Source organism: Eriocheir sinensis, chromosome 61 (genome assembly GCF_024679095.1).
Source record: "Eriocheir sinensis breed Jianghai 21 chromosome 61, ASM2467909v1, whole genome shotgun sequence".
NCBI lineage: Eukaryota > Metazoa > Arthropoda > Malacostraca > Decapoda > Varunidae > Eriocheir > Eriocheir sinensis.
The window spans coordinates 3,892,017-3,907,144 of NC_066569.1; the positions used below are offsets into that span (position 1 = coordinate 3,892,017).

The following is a 15,128-nucleotide window of genomic DNA, read 5'->3' on the forward strand; positions in this document are numbered from 1 at the left end:
GAAAAGGGGGGAGAGAAGAAAGGGGGAAAGATGGGAAGAGAAATGGGTAAGAGATGATGAGGGCAAGGTGTGAATGGGGAGGAAATGGGAAAGAAATAGGGAGTGTGATAGGGTGAGAATGGGGAAGAGGGGAGTGAGAGAAGGGGAAGAAATAGAGGAAGGGGAAGGTAGGACAAGGGGAGAGGAAGGAGGAAGGAAGGGGGAGGCAAAAGAAGGAAAGAATGGGGCAGAAATGGAAGAGGTGGAAAGAGAAGAGAGGAGAAGGGAAGGAGAAAGAAAAAAAAAAGAAGCGACTGTGTGTGTGTGTGTGTGTGTGTGTGTGTACCAGGCGTCATTAAAATTAAAATCATACACGATTAATTGAAAACAGGTACAGGTATGCAAAAAACACCTCACCTTCTATTACTACTACTACTATTACTACTACTACTACTACTACTATTACTGTTGCTACAAGGAGGAGGAATATCAAACCTTGAATCATTAGCGTTTTGCACAGGTATGATTAACGAGCCATTGCTACCTGAAGACGTGAGGTAGAGGGCAATTAAGAGGGCAATTAAAACAGGTGATTAAAAGGTATAACGGATGTAGTAATTTGTCTTTTTTTATTTAAGAGTCAATTTGAGATAAGCCAAGCGTGTTAGGAGGGTTAAAAAGAGAGAGAGAGAGAGAGAGAGAGAGAGAGAGAGAGAGAGAGAGAGAGAGAGAGAGAGAGAGAGAGAGAGAGAGAGAGAGAGAGAGTAATGGTGGTGGCAGTAGAAGTAGTAGTAGTAGTAGTAGTAGTAGTAGTTGTAGTGATAGCAGCAGAAAAAAAGAAAAAGAGAATTATGAAAACTACTAAAATAACATTACAAAGAAAAGAGGAAGAAAAAGACGAAGAAGGAAAAAGGAATAACAAAAAGGAGGAGGATGAAAAGGAAGAAGAAAAATATAAAGCAGAAAATAATAAAAAAAAGACGAAAAAGAACAAGAACAAGAAAAAAAGAAAACAACATATATAAAATCAACCTAAAAATACAAGTGAAAAATAAATAGTTTCAGTGATCGTAAAACTGTGTGTGTGTGTGTGTGTGTGTGTGTGTGTGTGTGTGTGTGTGTGTGTGTGTGTGTACGTGCGAGGGTCACCTGGGAATTTAATTAAGAGAGAACTAATGATGATCAAGGTACCTAATTAGCGAAGACTGATTGCCCTATTGATTGAAATTATCGATTCTCTCCCTCCCTCCCTCTCTCTCTCTCTCTCTCGACCGCAAAACCTAATCGTATCAAACTCAATGGGAAGTAAGGGAATCGAATCGTCTATAGTGAGATACAATCCTCTATGTATACAAACAGAAAGGGATCGGAACTTATACCTCCTCCTCCTCCTCCTCCTCCTCTTCTTTTTCTTCTTCTTCTCCTCCTCTCTCACTTCCTGCCGTCCATTATATTAAGAGCTTTTGATGTGTGATATATTTACGAAATCTTTTATCTCCTCCTCCTCCTCCTCCTCCTTCTATTCTCGTCCTTCTTCTCCTTCTTTTTCTTCCTCCTCCTCCGCTTCCTGCTCCCTTCCTCCGCCATCTTCTCCATCTTTCTCTTTTTTTTCTTTTTTTCTGGTTCTTCATCCATTTCCTCTTCCTCCTTTCCATTCTTCTTTTTCATCATTTTTTTCTTTTCCGTCTTTTCTTTTTTTCTAGTTCTTCCACTTATTCCTCTTCCTCTTTCTTTTTCTCTTCTTCCTACGTTTTGTTTATTTCTGTATTTATTTGATGACTGGTTTATATACTTCATTTCCTTTTCCCTTCCTCTCATTTACTTTTTCTCCTCCTCCTCCTCCTTCTCCTCCTCCTCCTTTATTACTCTTCAGCTCCCACACACCTCTTGTTATATTTTCTTTTCACACCTTTTTCCATTTTCCTCCTCCTCCTCCTCCTCCTCCTCCTCCTCCTCTTAAGGGATACAAACTGGCTGCCTCTCCTTTGTGTGAAATTCAATGGCCCTCGTGTGTGTGTGTGTGTGTGTGTGTGTGTGTGTGTGTGTGTGTGTGTGTGTGTGTGTGTGTGTGTGTGTGTGTGAGAACACACACACACACACACACACACACACACACACACACACACACACACACACACACACACACACACACACACACACACACACACACACATACGCACACACACAAAAGTCAAACGTTAAACGCCTCTTTCTCTCCCTTTTTCCTTTCTCTACATCCTCCTCCTCCTCCTCCTCCTCCCCCTCTTCCTCCTCCTCCTCCTCCTCTTCCATTATGAGACGTGTTATGACGAAGGCTTGAAGTCAAAAACACCCTCCCCCTCCTCCTCCTCTCCTTCCTCCTCCTCCTCTTCCTCCTCGGTCTAAAGGACAGTGTACAGGGTTGACAGGCACCATAGAGTGTGTTATTCTACCCCTGTCAACCGCTCCGCCCCCTGTCAATGCTCTCTCTCTCTCTCTCTCTCTCTCTCTCTCTCTCTCTCTCTCTCTCTCTCTCTCTCTCTCAAGAAGACATGAATATAATATAAAGTAATTGAAAGTAAAGTATTCGATCGGTTAGTAAGGCGGTTGGGAGGAAGGATGAAAGGAAGGAAGGAAGGATAAAAGGAAGGAAGGAAGGATGAAAGGAAGGAAGGATGAAAGGAAGGAAGGAAGGAAAGAAGGAAGGAAGGAAGGAAGGAAGATAGCTAGGTAAGTAGGTAGGTAGGTAAATAACTGTTGGTAGGTAGGCAAGGGAAAACTGATGAAAATTATAGAAAAAAGGGAAGAAAACGTCATTGCCTAGATATCAAAGACGAAAAACAGAAAAAATACAATAATAAGGGATGAAAACTGATGAAAATTATAGAAAAAAAACGAAAAAATTAATAAAAAACGAGATCAAAGACGAAAAACAGGAAAATAAATAAAAGATTAACCGGCCTGAAAATTATTAGAAAAGTGAAGATGATGATGATTATTGGGGCGTTCTGTTTTTGGCGCCGCAACTGCAGGGTCATATGGCGCCGTTAGAAAAGTGAAGAACAACAACACTAACCAAAGAAAAAGAGGGGACATAACATTACAGAAAAAAGAGCGGAAAAAGAACATCAGAGAGAGAAAAGAGGAAAAGTATCAGACAGGGAAGAGAGGAAGAGGACACAAGACAGAAAAAAAAGGGTAGAGAAGAACATTAGAGAAAAAAAAATAAAGGAATAAAGGGAAAAAAATAGTATTAGAAAGAGAAAGAAAATATTAGACAGAAAAGAGAGTAGAGAAGAACACTAGACTGAGAATAAATGGAGAAACAGAAATAGAAGGAGGAGGAAAACATGAGATAAAGGATAAGAGGGTAAAGAAGAAGAGTGGATAGAGAAATAAAGGGAAAAAGAGCAGTAGACATTATAATTATCCAACGCTAAGAGACACTAGGGTACAGACGGGAGAGAGAGAGAGAGAGAGAGAGAGAGAGAGAGAGAGAGAGAGAGAGAGAGAGAGAGAGAGAGAGAGAGAGAGAGAGAGAGAGAGAGAGAGAGAGAGAGAGAGAGAGAGATGTTGGCACTGGTGGGATACAAGAGAGAGAGAGAGAGAGAGAGAGAGAGAGAGAGAGAGAGAGAGAGAGAGAGAGAGAGAGAGAGAGAGAGAGAGAGAGAGAGAGAGAGAGAGAGAGAGAGAGAGAGAGAGAGAGAGAGAGAGTCAGCTAAAAAGAGGGGAAGGAAGGGCGGTATTGAGCGAGGCGAGGGGAGGCTGCAGCAGTGACGCCGGCAGCAGAAATGGCGGACGAGGGGAAAGGTGGCGGGGGTAGGATGATGTCTAGGATGTGTATGTACTTGAAGGTTTATTGGTAGAATCGGGTAGGATAATGTGTAGGATAAGTATGTACTCGACGGTTTATTACCTGGTATTTCAGTAGGATGATGTGTAAGGATATGTATGTACTCGACGGTTTATTATTAAGGTATTTCTCTTTTCCTTTCCTCTTTCATTCGTGTTTTTTATTACAACAAAGGAGACAGCTCAAGGGCACACAAAAAAAGAAAACAATAATAAAAAAAAGCCCGCTACTCGCTGCTCCTAAAAAGAATCAAAAGAGGTGGCCGAAAGAGAGGTCAATTTCGGGAGGAGATTAATTTCCATATTTTTTTTAATGTTTTTTACTTCGTTTTTCTTTTTTTTGTTTGTTGTTGTTCTGCCGTTTTCCAATTTGGTTTCCTTTTTTTTGTTATCTTCTATTTCTTACATTTTTCATTTTGTCTTGCTTGGTTTGGTTTGGTTTATACATGTTTTCCGTTTTTTTGTGTGTGTTTTTGTTTATTCGCCTAATTCATTTTCTTTTCTCTTTTTTTCTTTTTGCTGGTTTGTTTTCTGCTTCGTAATATCGATAACGACCCGGTGAAACTAAGCTAAACTAAACATGCTTCATCATTCACTCACTCACTAGGGTGCTTCGTGGTGCAGTGGTTAGCACACTCGGCTCACAATTGAGAGAGCTCGAGTTCGATTCACGGGCGGAGTGGAAAAATTTGGGCGGCTTTTCCGATACCTTACGCCCCTGTCCACCAGCAGTGAATGGGTACCAGGTATTAATCGGGGGTTGTGTCCCGTCTCCTGGGATCTGTTCCCTTCTCCTATAATTCCTTCCCTCTCCTGTCTCTCTCCGGAATATGACTACAGATGTTGCGCCGACTAAAAGAAACTTTCCAACTTTCCACTCACTCACTACCAACACCTAACAAGACATTCCTAGAGCTCTAAAAGGAAATACGAAGAAGAAGAAGAAGAAGAATTTCCAGAACGAGGCCCTTAATAAGTCATCATAAGAGACACATCACCGAGGCCCTTACAGAAGCATAATAGCATACTCCCTTCTATACGGGGCCCTGGAGCGAGGATAAAGGGTATTTCCGGGGCCACTGAGGGAGCATAATGACCTAAGGGTAAGGGGGGGGACCATGAAATGAATGTTTACCTGTGTGTTTGGTGACCCTTAAGGATGGGGGGGGGGGGGGGTTGATGGGGCGGAAAGGTGGGGTGTGAGGGGGTGATGGGGTGGAAATAAAGGGTCGGGGAGGGGGGGAGGGGGAGAGGTCAAGAGGTCAGGGAAGGAAAGGGAGGAAGGGAGGAAAGGAGGGAGGGATAATGGGCTATGGGTATTACACACACACACACACACACACACACACACACACACACACACACACACACACACACTACGTATACATCCATTCGTCCATCCAAACATACACACATATATACACGCACATAAACAAACACATACACGAATTTACACAAATATACACAAAAAAAGAAATCAAAATAAAAACACAAACACACACACACACACACACACACACACACACACACACACACACACACACACACACACACACACACACACACATATATACATACATAAATACATACATTCATACACAGAAACACACACATACACAAACTTACATAAATATACAGAAAACAAACCAAGATAAAACAATAACAAAAACAGTATCATCACTATCACTACCACCACCACCACAACCACCACTAACAACAACAACAACAACAACAACAACAACAAGGTGAGCAAGGCCAGGTGAGGTAAGGTAAGACCTCCCACGCCTTCGAGTTAATTAGCGGCACCCAGGTAGGTAGCCATCCAGGTAGGGAGGTGATAGGTAGGTATGTAAGGTAGGAAGGGAAGGGAGAGGTAGGTAAGAGCAGAGGAGGAAAGACGGAAGGGAGGAGGAAGGAGAAGAAAAAGGAGTGAGGGAATGGATACGAGAAGGGAGAAATGCAGAAAGAATATTGGGAGAAAGAGAAAAAACGAGAAAGGAAAAAAGAAAGGAAGGAAGAAAGAAAGAATGAAAGGAAGGAAGGGAGGGAGGAAAGAAAGAGAGAAAGAAAGGTAGGTATAGGTTAACTTAAGCTAGGTAGAACATAACATAGGTAGGTGGGTAGGAAGGTAAGGTAAGATAAGGCAAGGAAGTAGACAGGGATATGCGTTGGAAGGAAGGGAAAGAAGGAAGGAAAAAGAAGGAAGAAAGAGAGGTTAGATTAAGAACATAGGTAGATATATGGGTAAGGAGTTAGGTAGGAAGGTAAGGTAAGGTAAAGAAGTAAAAAGGCATGAAGGAAGGAAGGAAGGAAGGAAGAAAGGAAAGAAGGAAGAAAAGGTAGGTAGGTTAAGTTAGGTTAGGTAGGTGGGTAGGAAGGTAAGGTAAGGGAGTAGATACGACATGTAGGGAAGAAGGAAGGAAGAAAGAGAGAAAGAAAGGCAGGTACTAGGTTGTTAGGTTAGGGAGAAAATAAGTGGGTGGGGAGGAAGGTAAGTGGTTAGGTAGGTGGGTAGGCGGGCAGGTAAGGTAAGAGGTGACCACTACCTGTGTTTGGAGATAACAATTAAACCACCAGGTGTCACAGAGGGGGGCCGCTCATTATCTGTCCACCCCCCCCCCCCTCCTTCCTCTCCTCTTCCTATCTTCTTTTCTTCCTTCTCTTCTTTTCCTCCTTTACACTTCCCTTCTTAACTTCCTCCTCCTCTCTTCCTTTCCTCTTCCCCCTCTCCTATTCTCTTCTTTACTCTTTATTTCCTCTTCTCCCTCCTTCCTCTCCTCTTCCTCATCTCTTCCTATCTTCTTTTCTTCCTTCTCTTCTTTTCCTCCTTTACTCTTTTCTTCCCTCCTCCTCTTTTCTTCTTAACTTCCTCCTTCTCTCTTCCTCATCTCTTCCTATCTTCTTTTTTCCTTCTCTTCTTTTCCTCTTTTACTCTTTTCTTCCCTCCTCTTCTTTTCTTCTTAACTTCCTCCTCCACTCTTCCTCTCCTCCTCCTCATCTCTTCCTATCTTCTTTTCTTCTTCTCTTCTTTTCCACCTTTTCTCTTCCCTCCTCTACTTTTCTTCTTAACTTCCTCCTCCTCTCTTCCTCTCCTCTTCCTCATCTCTTCCTATCTTCTTTTCTTCTTTCTCTTCTTTTCCTCCTTTACTCTTTTCCTCCCTCCTCTTCTTTTCTTCTTAATTTCTTCCTCCTCTCTTCCTCTCCTTTTCTCTTATTTGCTCTTTATTTTCTCTCCCCTTCTATTCTCTTTTTTTTCTTTCTCCTCTTCTTTCTTTTCTTCCTTCTCTTCTTTTCCTCCTTTACTCTTTTCTTCCCTCCTCTTCTTTTCTTCATAACTTCTTCCTCCTCTCTTCCTCTCCTCTTCCCCCTCTCCTATTCTCTTTACTCTTTATTTTCTCTCCTCTTCTATTCTCTTTTTCTTTCTCCTCTCTTCTCCTTCCTACTTTCATTTATTCTCTTCCTATCTTTCCCTTCTCTTTCCTCCACTTCCTCACTCTTCTTCTTATCTTCCATCTCTTCTTTCCTTCTCCCTTCTTCTTCCCTTTCTTTATTCCTTCCTTCTACTTCTGAGGCGATCTGACGAAACCATTAGAGAGAGAGAGAGAGAGAGAGAGAGAGAGAGAGAGAGAGAGAGAGAGAGAGAGAGAGAGAGAGAGAGAGAGAGAGAGAGAGAGAGAGAGAGAGAAATACAACTAGACAGACAGACACACACACACACACACACACACACAGGAAAAAATAGGAAACATACAAACTCAAACACACACACACAAACACACGCACGCACACACTCAAACAAACAGACCAACAATCAAACGGGTTTAATTAGTAAGCATTGATTTATCAGCTGACAAAATAAAAAAAACAGCGAACGAGAGAAGTAAAAAAAAAAATTATCTCTAAACTGACCACACACGTCCACCCCCCCTCCCCCTCCCCTCCTCCTCCTCCTCCTCCTCACCTTTTACGGTAACCTTTAATTGATGAAGAAATCCTTGTGGTCATTTAAATTTCGGGTGGGGCATTTAAATTATTTCTCTCTCTCTCTCTCTCTCTCTCTCTCTCTCTCGTCGGTCAGATAAAGAGAGAGAGAGAAAGAGAAAAAGAAGAACCATTTTGTTGTCTTAATCACAAAACCCACAGAAATTTAAACAAAACTAAATAAAACTAAAAATAAAATAGGATAAAATCAAATAAATTAATTAAACTTCCTCTCTCCGGTAAGATAAGAAGAGAGAAACCGTTTTGTTGTCAGTCACGCCAAGCCATATCAACTTCACTTAAAAAAAAAAAAAAGTAGAACGCAGCGGTAGAGAACGTATATGAACATAAGAACATAAGAACATAGGAGTCTGCAAGAGGCCGGTAGGCCTGTACGAGGCAGCTCCTCTGAACCTAAGCTCCCTTGTAACTCCCGTGTATCTAACCCCACCTAATATCGCTGTCCATGAATTTATCTAATCTAATTTTGAATGTGACAATTGTATTGGCACTCACCACATGACTGCTATGCCTATTCCACTCATCCACCACCCTGTTTGTAAACCAATTTTTGCCTATGTCCCTGTTGAATCTGAATTTATCCAGTTTAAACCCATTACTTCGTGTCCTACCCGGTTCTCTTACCAACAAAACCTTATGAATGTCTCCCTTATTAAAGCCCTTCATCCATTTATAAACCTCGATCATGTCTCCACGCACCCTTCGCCTTTCTAGAGAATGCAAGTTTAACTGTTTGAGTCTTTCCTCGTATGGCAAGTTTCTCAACCCCTGAATCATCTTAGTCATCCTCCTCTGCACCGATTCTAACATTTTGATATCCATTCTATAGTAAGGTGACCAGAACTGAGCCGCATAGCCAAGATGAGGTCTAACTAATGCTAAATATAGTTTGAGGAAGACTTCGGCGCTTCTGTTGCTTACGCTCCTTGAAATAAATCCCAGTACCCTATTTGCTCGATTTCTAGCTTGAATGCATTGTGCCCTTGGACGGAGATCAGAGCTCACTAAGACCCCTAAATCCCTCTCGCACCCAGACCTGCTTATGAGAGTGTCATTTAAGCAATAGTTATGTGAGGGGTTGTTCCTACCTACACTCAGAATACTGCACTTCCCTACATTGAACTCCATCTGCCATTTATCCGCCCAGTCATACAATTTGTTTAGTTCACCCTGGAGAATACTAGCGTCCTGATCCGACTCAATTATTCTACCGATCTTGGTATCATCTGCAAACTTACTAACATCACTACTAATTCCTGTATCTAAGTCATTGATATAAATAATAAACAAAAGTGGACCTAATACCGAACCTTGTGGGACCCCACTCGTAACACATCCCCAGTCAGATCTTTTACCATTGATTTGCACTCTTCGCTTCCTATTGCTCAGCCACGCCTTGACCCAGTTCAAAACTTTACCCTCTACTCCGTGAGCCTGTAATATAAGCAACAGTCGTTGGTGAGGAACTTTGTCAAACGCTTTACTAAAATCAAGATAGATTACATCATAATTTTCATCTCTGTCAACCGCCTCAAATACTTTACTGTAGAAGGACAAGAGATTGGTGAGGCATGACCTACCTTTCGAGAACCCATGCTGCGAGTCGTGAATTAAGCTGTTTCTCTAAATGCTCCTGAATGTTCCTGGCTATTATGGACTCCAGCATCTTGCCTGTAACCGATGTTAAGCTAATTGGGCGATAGTTTGAAGCAACTGACATGTCCCCCTTTTTGAAAATCGGCGTCACATTAGCTACTTTCCATAGGGTCGGCACATAGCCAGTATATACCGACATCTTAAAGATGTCGGTTAGTGGGTCACTGAGTACATCACCTAATTCCTTTAATACCCTCGGAAATATCCCGTCAGGACCTGGCGACTTGTTCTTCTTATGAAGGTCTCTATGAGTTCTCTTCTTGTTCTCTTTGTTCTTCATGGATGCTGGGAGAGGTTAAATCTCACTGTTGAATGCTGGGAAAGGTTAATTCTTACTGGTGGATGCTGGGAAAGGTTGAATCTCACTGTTGGATGCTGGGAAAGTTTAATCTTACTGTTGGAACCTGGGAAAGGTCAAATCTCACTGGTGGATGCTGGGAGAGGTTAATTCTTACTGTTGGATGCTGGGAAAGGTTAAATCTCACTGGTAGATGCTGGGAGAGGTTAAATCTCACTGGTGGATGCTGGGAAAGGTTAAATCTCACTGGTAGATGCTGGGAGAGGTCAAATCTCACTGGTGGATGCTGGGAAAGGTTAAATCTTACTGGTGGCTGCTGGGAAAGGTTAAATCTTACTGGTGGATGCTGGGAAAGGTTAAATCTCACTGGTGGATGCTGGGAAAGGTTAAATCTCATTGGTGGATGCTGGGAAAGGTTAAATCTCACTGGTGGACGCTGGGAAAGGTTAAATCTCATTGGTGGATGCTGGGAAAGATTAAATTTTACTGGTGGATGATGGGAAAGGTTAAATCTTACTGGTGGATGCTGGGAAAGGATAAATCTTACTGGTGGATACTGGAAAAGCTTAATCTCACCGGTGGATGCTTGGAAAGGTTATATCTCCCTGGTGGATGCTGGGAAAGATGGGCGGGGCAAAATTCCGAAGTTATCTGAACTGAGTAAATAATTTGTCTTAATCTTTGAACAGCAAATAAAAGAGAAAGAATTTTAACGAATATGAGAAAGAGAATTGAATTATGCTCTGAGATAATTTGAAGATAAAACAGCACTTGGCAACACTATCCCCCTCTTCCCCTTCCCTCCTTTACTTCCCCTTCCATCCCCTACCCACTCCCCCCCCCCCAAAAAAAAAAAAAACAGACCATCCCACTTAGCGCAAGATAAACCAACCCAAATTAAAGAAACCAGAGTGAGGAAAATTAATGGATAGATACGCAATCGACGAGTAGCCAAATTGAGCATGTGGTGTGCTCATTTAAACTTTTTCCTCCCTTTTCTTTTTTTCTTTTTTTTTTTTCTTCTTGGTCATGTTCGGGGTTGGTGTGTGATCTTATTGAAGCATGTTTGCCCGCCCGCCCTCGTTTGTTTTGGAGTTAATGAAGCTGACCTCAAACTGTCTGACTCACTCGCTCTCAATCTGGACTTAGTGGTTTTATTATTATTATTATTATTATTTCTTTTTCGTTATTTCGTGTTTTTTCCGCGTGTTTGTGTGGAAATGAGAGAGTAGTAGTAGTAGTAGTTGTAGTAGTAGTAGTAGTAGCAGCAGTAGTAGTAGTAGTAGTAGTAGTTTTAGTAGTAACAGAATAGTAGAAAAGAAGAAAAGAAGTGAAATACAAGAATGAATAAAAAAGGAATAAGTTGATAAAGATAGAAAAATAAGGAAAAAAGAGAGAGAGAGAGAGAGAGAGAGAAAGGAAAAAGAGGGTGTGAAAATCTGACTCTCAACCTTCCCACCTTTTCCTCTCTCTCCCTCCCTCCTCCTCCTCCTCCTCCTCCTCTTTCCTGGACAGATTTACAAGGAGGTGATAGATGGTTACTTCTATATGGCCCCTTCTCTCTCTGATGATGTGATTTTTCCTGTATTTCACTTCCTTTATTATTTTTTTCTATCTTTATCATTTTATTCCTTCATTATTCATTTTTGTATTTCACTTATTTTCTTCTTTTTCTACTATTCTGTTACTACTACTACTACTACCACTACTACTATTACTACTACTACTACTACTTACTAACGGCTCAATCTCACTCCCATTTTCCTTTCACCTCCGTTTTCTTTCTCACGTTTGGCAACCCGGCTTGTGGTCACCTCCCCATTTTCTACGGCTGGTGACGATTTTCTATGGTTGAGGGACGAGCAGCGAGGGGTAACCACAGAAAATTGAAGAGGGGGTGGGGGGAACGGGAAGGGGGTGGCAGGGGGGGTTGTTAAGTGGTCTCCAAACTGTATCTTGTTTCTGAATGGGGGGAGTGAAGGGGATGGGTGAGGAGGTGATGGGTGGGTGGGGGGGAGGAGGTGTTGAGGTCAGGTGGTGATAGTTTGGGTAGGGGAGAAGAGGGGGGAGGAAGTGTGGTTACGACATGTGCGTGGGGTCTCTCTCTCTCTCTCTCTCTCTCTCTCACCCCTTTCAACACACCATCCCATCTTGATCCCTTCTCTCTCTTATTTCACTTCCTTCATCATTTTTATCCTAATCATCATCTTCCCTTATCATTATCTATCCCTTCATTATTCCTCTACTTCACTTATTTGCTTCATTTTCTATCACCATCACCAACACCTGTAATCAATTAATCACCATCTCACACCTGTCCCCCTTCTCTTCACAGGTACACCTTCGCTCTCCCTTCATCATGAACGGGGTATGTGTCAGATGGAGAGGCTACGTCGACCTGGAGAGGCTGGACGGCGTGGGCTGCCTTGAGTATGATGAGGAGTCAGCGGCTGTGAGTACTCCAGATGTCTTTTTAGTTAGAGTTCAAATTTAGAGTTTTATTTAGAGTTCTTTATTTTTGCTAATATTCTCTGTTCTTCATTTTTTCGTAACTCCACGGCTGTTTTTATTCATTTACTAACATTCTTAATTTCTTTCTAACATTCCCCCTTCTTTAATTGCTTTCGTAACTCCATATCTCTTTTTATTTATTCACTAACATTCTTAATTTCCCTTTCTAACATTCTCCCTTCTTTAATTGCTTTCGTAACTCCATATCTGTTTTTATTTATTCACTAACATTCTTAATTTCCCTTTCTAACATTCTCCCTTCTTTAATTGCTTTCGTAACTCCATATCTCTTTTTATTTATTCACTAACATTCTTAATTTCCTTTTCTAACATTCTCCCTTCTTTAATTGCTTTCCTAACTCCATATATGTTTTTATTTATTCACTAACTTTCTTAATTTCCTTTTCTAATATTCTCTGTTCTTCGTTTTTTTTCCTAACTTTTCATTCGTCAGTCTTTCTATACCACTCGTCATTCTTTAATAACTCCCTACTACTCTTAAGTATCATCCTAACACATCATACTTCGATACTTTTTAACATTCTTCAATATTTTCAGACTTCATTTTTCAATATTTCTAAACATCAGATCTCTTTCTTTTGTCCTAATACTTTCCGATCCTTCTTAGTCAGCAAATAAGTTAGTTTCCTTATTTTTAGACGTTCCAATCCTATTTCAATACCACAATAGTTCCCTTTCCTTTCTCCAAACACTCTTCGATTCCATTTTTCTTATAATTAAACGTCCCAAACCTCTTCCTAACCTGCTCGTCAGTCTTTCTATACTACTCTTCATTCTTTAATAACTTCCTAATACTCTTAAGTATCATCCTAACACATCATACTTCGATACTTTTTAACATTCTTCAATATTTTCAGACTTCATTTTTCAATATTTCTAAACAACATCGGATCTCTTTCTTTTGTCCTAATACTTTCCGATCCTTCTTAGTCCCCAAACAAGTTAGTTTCCTTATTTTTAGACGTTCCAATCCTATTTATATACCACAATAAATCCCTTTCTTTTCTCCAAACACTCTTCGATTCCATTTTTCTTACAATTACACGTCCCAAACCTCTTCCTAACCCGCTAACCCTCTTCGATCCTCCTCAACCCCACAGGAGGAGGATCGGATTCTACGCGAGGAGATCGAGAAGTACAAAGCCCGCCTGAGGGAGTTCGAGGAGAAGCAGCGAGCCTTCCGCGTGCCCACCACCTCTCACGCCCACCACGCCCACGCCCACGCCCACGCCGAGCAGGCCAACATACAGGTTCGCTAGCAGGTGAGTTGATGAGTGGAGGAAAGGAAGGAAAGGAAGTGGATGAGATATATAGAAGAGGTGGAGGAAAGAGGGAGGAGAGTACAAGAGAAAAGGAGGGAAAAAGAGACAAGAGAGTGGAAGAGTACAGTAGAGGAAGGGAGGGGGAGTCGTGAAAGGGAGTGGAAGAGAGACAGAGAGTGGAGGGAAGAGAGGAAAAGAGACAGGAGAGTGGAAGAGTGGAGTAGTGGAAGGGAAGGGGAGTCGTGGAAGGGAGTGGGAGAGGGACAAAAAAGTGGAGGGAAGAGTGGAGTATGAAGAGGAGAGATAGGAATGAAGGATATGGATGGAGGAAGAAAGGTAGGAAGTGCAGAGGAGGAGAAAGTGGAGGAAAGGAGTCCAGGTTATGGGAAAAGTGGATATATAAAAGTGGACGTAATAGGTGGGAGAGAGAAAGGAAGGAGAGGTAACAAGTGGATATTATAGATGGAAGAAGAGAGAGAGAGAGAGAGAGAGAGAGAGAGAGAGAGAGAGAGAGAGAGAGAGAGAGAGAGAGAGAGAGAGAGAGAGAGAGAGAGAGAGAGAGAGAGAGAGAGAGAGAGAGAGAGAGAGAGGAAGTGAGAGAGACAAAGAAGTGAGAAGAGAATAAGATAACAAAGGAAATATAGTAAACAAAAGAAATGAAAAATAAAACCAAAAAAAATGCAACCACAAAATATGTACTAATAATGATCTTCCTTTTCCTCCTCCTCCTCCTCTTCCTCCTCCTCCTCCAGATCCTCAGCCTCCTCTATCGCAAGTCTTAGCCAGATGACAGAGGACAGGTGAGAGAGAGAGAGGAAGATCCAGCCACCAATCACAGGCCTCCCTCGCACCCGCCTCCGCCAATCAGCGCTCACCTTCCACACGCAAGCCAACCAATCACGGAGCTCCACGTCATCCCTCGCAAACAATCAGAAAGCGAGAAATTTACGACAACCGAAAAATAAGTAAAAACTGATGATGATGATGATGATTATACGAAAGTGAAGATAATGATAAAATTGATGATAAATGGAAAAAAAAAATAGTGCTTGCGTGTCAGAAAGAGGAGATAAAGAAAAATAAGGATACATGTGATAATTATGAAGAGGCTGAGGATGAAAAATAATGATTAAAAAAATATATCATAAAAACAGAGAGAATATATATAAAGAGACTAAATAGTAATAATAATAATAATAATAATAATAATATAAAAAAAACACGTGCATAATAATAAGTAATAATAATAATAAGGGTAATAATAATAATAATAATAATAATGATAACACTAATAGCGATAAGACGGAACAAAACGAAAAGAAAAACAATGAAAAAAATATATATATATACAAAGTGAGTTTTTTTCACTCACTAACAAACTCAAAATACGCTTCTGTTATGACGTCACTAACGGTCTTTTAACGGCTTTCAACGGTCACTAATACGCGGGTTTAAACGGTTGCTATCTTCACTAACTCCTATATATTCTTAGGCCCGTTTTCTCAGACGCTTTTGGCTCTTACAACAAGTATTTCCCAAGGCCACAATGGAGATAAGTCGAGTTCTAA

At 41.3% G+C, this 15,128-nt stretch overlaps 1 protein-coding gene across 1 annotated transcript in view; it reads left to right on the top strand.

Moving 5' to 3' along the window:
* Positions 1-14,765, top strand: part of LOC126986182 (protein big brother-like) — a 34,632-nt gene extending 19,867 nt beyond the window's left edge. Inside the window, exons 4-6 of the mRNA XM_050842122.1 lie at positions 12,102-12,218; positions 13,399-13,560; positions 14,313-14,765. Coding sequence (XP_050698079.1) covers positions 12,102-12,218; positions 13,399-13,557 — 276 coding nt within the window. The 3' untranslated portion in view covers positions 13,558-13,560; positions 14,313-14,765. The remainder of the gene's footprint in view (positions 1-12,101; positions 12,219-13,398; positions 13,561-14,312) is intronic.
* The last annotated feature ends 363 nt before the right edge of the window (positions 14,766-15,128 follow it).